General features: G+C 35.8%; 1 protein-coding gene across 2 annotated transcripts in view; it reads right to left on the bottom strand.

Annotated features, from left to right (window-relative positions):
• Positions 1-2,588: 2,588 nt before the first annotated feature.
• Positions 2,589-7,254, bottom strand: part of tll1 (tolloid-like 1) — a 53,751-nt gene continuing 49,085 nt past the window's right edge. For both annotated transcript variants that reach the window (XM_073841869.1, XM_073841868.1), the window contains exon 21: positions 2,589-7,223. In XM_073841869.1, the coding sequence (XP_073697970.1) occupies positions 7,089-7,223 (135 nt within the window). In that variant the 3' untranslated portion in view covers positions 2,589-7,088. The remainder of the gene's footprint in view (positions 7,224-7,254) is intronic.

The following is a 7,254-nucleotide window of genomic DNA, read 5'->3' as shown; positions in this document are numbered from 1 at the left end:
AGGTGAAATGTTAGGCTAATTTCTTAATTAATAATGCTCATACGTATCTTTACCACCTAATAACTTTAGTTTGACATAATATTTTGCCCTTTCCTTTCTACTAAGTCATTCTCTATATGATTTAACAGCTTCCAAACATTGTTGTGTGGTTTAGACAGAATAATTTAGCAGAACAACGTATTCAGTACATTTACCGTGCAAACAATCCGAGTATCGCCAATATGTCTGGGTAACTGACTAAACCATGAGGTAAGTTCAAACCCTCTATCGTCAGCCTTATTCACAGTCTTGTTGATATTCATCATGAATGTAAGTGTGATACTGATATATAAAACTATATATAAAAGTTGATACTGAGTAACTTACATTTTACTTTGTTTATGTTTGCTTTGAAGACGAAAATTGTTCCAAACAAAGCCAAAGCAGATTCAACCGCTGTCTCCATACAACAGCACACAGCAGTGGTGATTTATTCATGAACGAGTCAGTAGTGTTTTAAATGAATCACTGGTCAGTGATTCAATGTCACTTGAAATCACCTACTGGCATAACGTAACAATATAATTTACTGTACAGAAAGTCACTGACAAACATAACGCTGCCAAACAGTAGTGGTTGAAATACATGGAACTTTAACATACCGATTAATCATTCCTATATCGTCTACAGTGGTTATAACCCTGCATTATTATAAAAACGAGATAATACAACAAACAACAAATGTGACTTCTAAAATGGTACGTTGGCTCCAATCTAGCTATCAAAAGAGACCTATTAGTCCTGAAGGAAAATCCAATTAAAATCGCAGTGTTATCTCTGAGCAATTACCCAGAAAGAATAAGGGTGAAAGAGAAAGGAAGAATCATTCAAACCTAGGACAACAGAACAAACACAATCCAATCAATACAGCTTAAAAAACTAAAATAGCTACAAACACACAATGGGAAAAGGCTAGAGATGCATAATATACGCTTGAACTGAGCTCTCTTGTGTGGGTATATGCTCAGAATTCATATTCCACCCCATACCACACTCACCTGATTTTTTAAAAAAAGGCACAAATACAAAATTAGCAAACGTTTGTGTAACTCCATCTGTTCTAGAGTCCATTTTGGCCTCTTGTTAATGTTAAAGAGCGTGCTGCCATCTGGTGGTAGTTTTCGGATATTACACACATCTATTAGCAAACATTTTCTATTTTAATTCAGGCTTCATCAAAACTGATGTAATTTCCAGGGCAATACTGTCACTGATAATATAACTGAACAAAAAAAAAATTAATATATAATATTTTTGTTATTTTGAAAATTCTAAAAATAAAATAAATTCAGCATTGTTTTATGACTAATTGTTCAATAAGTCATTTGATCCCCACAATGCATAACCTGATTCATACACACAAATGACTTAAAAATTATATTTATTGCATAAGGGTATATTTACCCATAGGGATAATGATTTTTCAAAAGGTTTTGAACAGTAAGTTTTTTTTTAATGTTGTCTCTTCTGCTCACCAAGCCTGCATTTATTTGATCCAAAGTACAGCAAAAACAGTAATATTTTGAAATATTTATACTATTGTTTTCTATTTGAATATATTTTAAAATTTAATTTATTCCTGATTTCAAAGCTGAATTTTTAGCATCATAACTCCAGTCACATGATCCTTCAGAAATCATTCTAATATTCTGATTTGCTGCTCAAAAACATGTTGAAAACAGTATTTTTCAGCCTTCTTTGATAAATAAAAAGTTCAGAAGAACGATATTTATCTGAAATATAAATATTTTTACCATTATTAATGTCTTTATCACCACTTTTGATTAATTTGAAGCATCCTTGCTAAATAAAAGATTTTTTTTTTAATTTTTCCAAAAGAAGTACTGACTCCAAGCTTTTGAATGGTATAGTGTTTAATGTTACAAAAGCTTTTTATTTCAGATAAATGCTGACCTTTAGATCTTTCTATTCATCAAAGAATCCTGAAAAAGTGTACTCAACTGTTTTAAATATTGATAATAATAATAATGTTTCTTAAACAGCAAATCAGCATATTAAAATGATTTCTGAAGACTGGAGTAATGATGCTGAAAATGTAGCTTTGATCACAGGAATAAATTAAATTTTACAATATATTCAAATAGAAAACAGCTATTTTAAGTAGTAAAAATATTTCAAAATGTTTATGTTTTTGCTATATCAAATAAATGCAGGCTTGGTGAGCAAATGAGAATTCTTTAAAAAACATAAATTTTACTGTTCAAAAACTTTTGACTGGTAAAGTACTTTTTTTGTATTTATGTAGGCTATGTACAGTGTGTATGTATGTATAATAAATAATTTGGACAAAATTAAACGGAAAAACATCCACGTGTCCATGGCAATTACTTTAGTATTGTTTAAAAAAACATCAAGGTTTTTCATGAAATTGGAACAATTGAGACAATGTTCAACTGCGAGGAAGCTCATATATAAGATAGTTTTGACTTTTCTATCTACATATACATACATCTTCCACCGGCCTTTAAAAAGACTGAGTCTAATGTACAAAAAGACAGGAAGAGAAAGAGAACAAATGAGACCATACATTTAATTGACCTGACATGAGTTTAATCACTGTTGAGAGTGAAGAGTCCTTCTTCATCATTAGGCTGATGATATAACAGGTGAATAAATCATGTTTCACATTGTCATACGTCATAGTTGTCATAGTTCATCTAGAGTGGAATCAACAGGAGCTTGGCACATACAGAAATACATGAGTCAGAACAGAGTCATATGACCTGTGCTGCGTAACACAGACCAATAGATGCACACATACATCACAGTTCACACAGTCTTACAGTCAACTTTAAAGCATTAAGAATGTAACATTATTTTGTTTGTGTGTGTGTGTGTGTGTGTGTGTGTAACTGGACAGAAGGGGACGGCTTCAGGTCAGTCCATTATTTCTTTTTTAACATAAAGGTTCAAGTTCTTAAAACTTAATATCAAATAAAATATAATAATTTGAAAAAAAAAATTATCTACAGAAACATCATGTGCAACAATGTACATTTTGGTTCTAAGGCAATAATTGTTCCTCCACAACACTAGTGCTGTCAATGCTGTGAGTATTTTGTCAATGTTCTGAGCAACATTATTTCAACGCTGCTTCTCCACTGTACCAACGCATTCACTGAATGGCTGGAGCATTGCCTTTTTTTTTTTTTTTTTTTTGAGACATTGAATAGCACCGTAGGAATTCCCTTCAACTGCGACTTTGCATTTTTTCCAAGCAGGGAAAACTTGTCATTGGGAATATAGCAACAGAGAACATTCCCTTGATTTTTTTTGTTTGTTTTTTTCAGCTTCATTGGTACTGCTCACGGCTTCATTTCCATGATTGGAGAGCACACAGTTTCATACAGTCTTTCTGTGTTAAGTGCATATAAAGCGCACAGGGTTAAGGTGGTTGTAGTCAGTTGTCACAGCTGTAACAGACATCTTATGCAAGGCTTTTTGACATCATTTCCTGTTCACATCATGTTCATTGTACACTTCTTTAGGAGGCGTTAACTGGAAGAGTGAGAAAACCACTGGTTTCCTCAACAGACGATTAGAGAATATTCTATCAGCTTTCTCTCTCTCTCTCTCTCTCTCTCTCACACACACACACACACACACACACACACACACACACACACACAGATAAACAATTCAAACTCAACTTTACACGGTTTCTGCAACTCATAAGAAGGGCCGGATGGAATCTGCAGATGTTTTCACATTGTAACATAAAAATGTATAGAAATCTGCGCAATAAAATGTAACCCTGGACCACAAAACCATAACGTCATAATTTGTATGTATGGGTCAAAATAATCAATTTTTCTTTTATGCCAAAAATCATTATGATGTTCCATGAAGATAATTTGCAAATTTCCTACCGTAAATATATTAAAATAAAGTTTTGATTAGATTAGTAATATGCATTGCTAAGAACTTAATTTGAACAACTTTAAAGGCGATTTTCTCCAAATTTTTATTTTTTATTTTTTTGCACCCTCAGTTTCCAGATCGTTGTACAGTTGTATCTATAAATATTGCCCTATCCTAACAAACCATACATCGACGGAAAGCTTATTTATTCAGCTTTTAGATTATCTCAGTTTAAAAAAATTGACCTTTATGACTGGTTTTGTTGTCCAGGGTCAGAAATTGTGCGGAACACTCTTATTGATAGCTGAAAGCATTATCAAATAATGCAAAGTGAATAAACAAGGTGTGGGGCAACTTCGTACAGTAAATGTAACTGCAATGCAGATTCCTTGTGGGCCTGCTCATGAATGAAGCACAAGACACTGGGTCCCATTCACTTAAAATTGAATATGTTCTTAACTGAGTATTTTTAAATGAGTGTGGTAAGGTTATTTGCATAAAACACGCCAAATCCATGTCAAACACAAATTAATATTCCACACCATTTTGTACATATTTTGGACTATGTGGTGTGCCATTATTTCTATGGCGTGAAATGTTTGCACTACTTTTTACCGCAACACAGCTCGGAAAATAAAATAGTGATACAATGCCACATTGTGCGGCTTTTGGTTGTAATTGTCGGTCAAAAGGCAACAAGAGAAGCGATGTGAGGCTACGTTTACACTAGTACGTTTTCGTTTATAAAACAAACAGTTCCGTGCCTTGATTCTGATTGGTTGAGACGTGTTCAAAGCTGTAAATTACTCTACAAACATACAGCTTTGTTTGCATTTGCGTGTTGCTCATCAACCACTTTGGTGGAAGAATAATGTTTTTGTGAAGCTGTGGTTTACAGTGAATTTATAACATGGCGTGGGGCAACTCCGCTTCACATCGTGCCTAACAACGCCCCTTAGCTGTAATAAGTTCAATGTAAACCACGGGTTCTTGGGGCTTATTGCTTTATTCAAATGCATAACTTTTGCTAGAGTTACGCCTGTCTTTTACACTACTCTGGTGTTTTCGGCCCTCCAAAACGGAGACTTAGGGTGTGTTCACACTTGTCATGTTTGGTTTGATTAAAACAAACTCTGGTACCTTTGAGTTCATTTGAGTAAGTGGGAACGCTGCCGTTCAAACCTTGGTTCGCACCAAACAAGCAGACCGAGACCGCTAAAAAGATGGGTGCATTAAGTGTTTTTGACTTAAAGTGGGCTAAGCAGACCGATCAGTGAATTTGTACCTTTTACTTTTGTCTTTGGTGAGTTCCGTCACGAAATATACGTCATTCAACCCGACCAATCAGGATATGAAAGTATCACTTTAAATTCGGTATCTTTAGGTTTGCTCTCAAAAACGCCAGTATAAATGCTAAGCGGACCAGGACCAAATGTATCATTTTCCTTTTTGGTCCAGACCAAATGAGCCAAACGAACCGAACTACAAGTGTGAACACACCCTTACAAAATGCTGCAGACCGGTTTTAGTCTGAAAACAGTGTGGGTTGCATTTCAGTGTAAATGGACCAAAACGAAGACTTCTTGCTCTGCATATTCTGTGTAAACTGTGTAAACAATAACATCATCCTCATGCTTGAGTTTGTTTCTGAACCGCAGTGAAAACGCAGTGTAGACGAGGATTGTTTACGTTTTAAAATGAAAACACACTAGTGTAAACAGGGCGTAAATCTTTACTGCTTTCCTAGCTATAAGAGGAGAAAATAATGGGAAGATGCCTGTGGATGAATAAAACTTCCTAAAGACCTGCGTTTTTGTTCTCTCCACTTTAGCCTTGATGCCTTTGAGGCTTTTAGCAGACCACAGCTACTGAAAGAGCTTACAAACGGCAGAGACAATAAACGCTAGATGCCATTGTGGCAGGATGTATCTCACTCGCTATCTGGGGGAGTTTAGACTCATTGTGGAGAAAATCGATGGTATAGCTTATGGTTTAAGCCTACACTTATATCCACTGCCACCTGTAAGCTCTTTCAGTAGCTGTGGTCATCGTATCAGTATTTTATTTTCGGAGTTGCGTTGCAGTAAAAATAATAAAAGTTAGCGTCAGTAGCTTACTCGTTTTACGCCATCGAAATAATAGCGCCGCCACATTTTTTTAAATAACGTAAATCTTTCATGGGTTTTCTACTACATATTCCAGTAAGAGACATAATTTACGTTATATTAAGCCATACAAGTCTAAATACCCAAGGTTCCCTTTAAGATTAAACATGTATGTATAACATTTCAGTCTAACACGATTATAAGGCCACCCAGAGCATTTGATTTACGCAGAATGCATTTTAGAATAAAAGTGAATCGTGATTTGTTTGTGAAAACGGTTGTACGCAGACTTGCTTTGTGAATAAGACCCACTGCCTTTAAACAGCTTTGTAAGTTCTAACCACTTGCATCAAATTCTGTTTGTCACAGCGTAAACAATGGGCTACATGTATGTAAGGAAGCTTATTGTTAAATAGGGCTACATATTTACTTTCGCACTTTTGAAAATGGGTTTTGCCATAAAGCTAACAGAATAATTGTAAAATTACAACCACATCATTTTAAAAACATTTGAATGAGTTCAGGCTGGTATTTGAAGGCCTCTCTCTCTCTCTCTCTCTCTCTCTCTCTCTCAAACACACACATCCACATACACACATATTTTAGTTGAGGTACAGTGTGGTGTGGCATCAGCAGCTAAACTGTCCATGCTGTCCAGAGCAATATGCGCGCACACACACAATAGCAGTTCCTTGTCTTATTGTCACTGTCTCTTAGTTTCAGTGTGCTACTCTATATATAACTGGCTTATCTGAAGAACGGAGAGCCAACAAATGTTTTTGGGTATGAGCGTGTGTTATTTCCAGGGGTTCATTTACTACACCGGTCCAGTCAGAGAGCGCAGGATACCACTCCAGTGGGCGGAGCTATCCCACACATAAGAGCAGCTGATTGGTGTTTAGGGTCAATATGACAGCACTTCCATAGTGGCTGAACATAAAGAGGCAAATCCAATGCAGGAAACACATCACGGCGGGGTTTCTCAATAGTTTTCAAGAGTCTGTTTCTCCTTGTAACATTTCATCCCTGTATTTAGTCTCTCTGGAGTCTCTCAGGGGGATGTTACTTGCGTGTGTGTAGCGCCTCCTGAAACTTTGTGCTAGTGTAGCGGATATGAAAGCCTTTCTTACTGATTGTGTCATCGGAGTGGAAATGAATCAACACGGCATCGCCAGCAGAGTAAAGCTCCTCCCGAGGCTAAAAAGAGAGAGAAAGAAGTCAGTTGAAG

This window comes from Garra rufa, chromosome 6 (assembly GCF_049309525.1).
Source record: "Garra rufa chromosome 6, GarRuf1.0, whole genome shotgun sequence".
NCBI lineage: Eukaryota > Metazoa > Chordata > Actinopteri > Cypriniformes > Cyprinidae > Garra > Garra rufa.
This window is presented reverse-complemented; position numbering and strand designations above follow the sequence as displayed.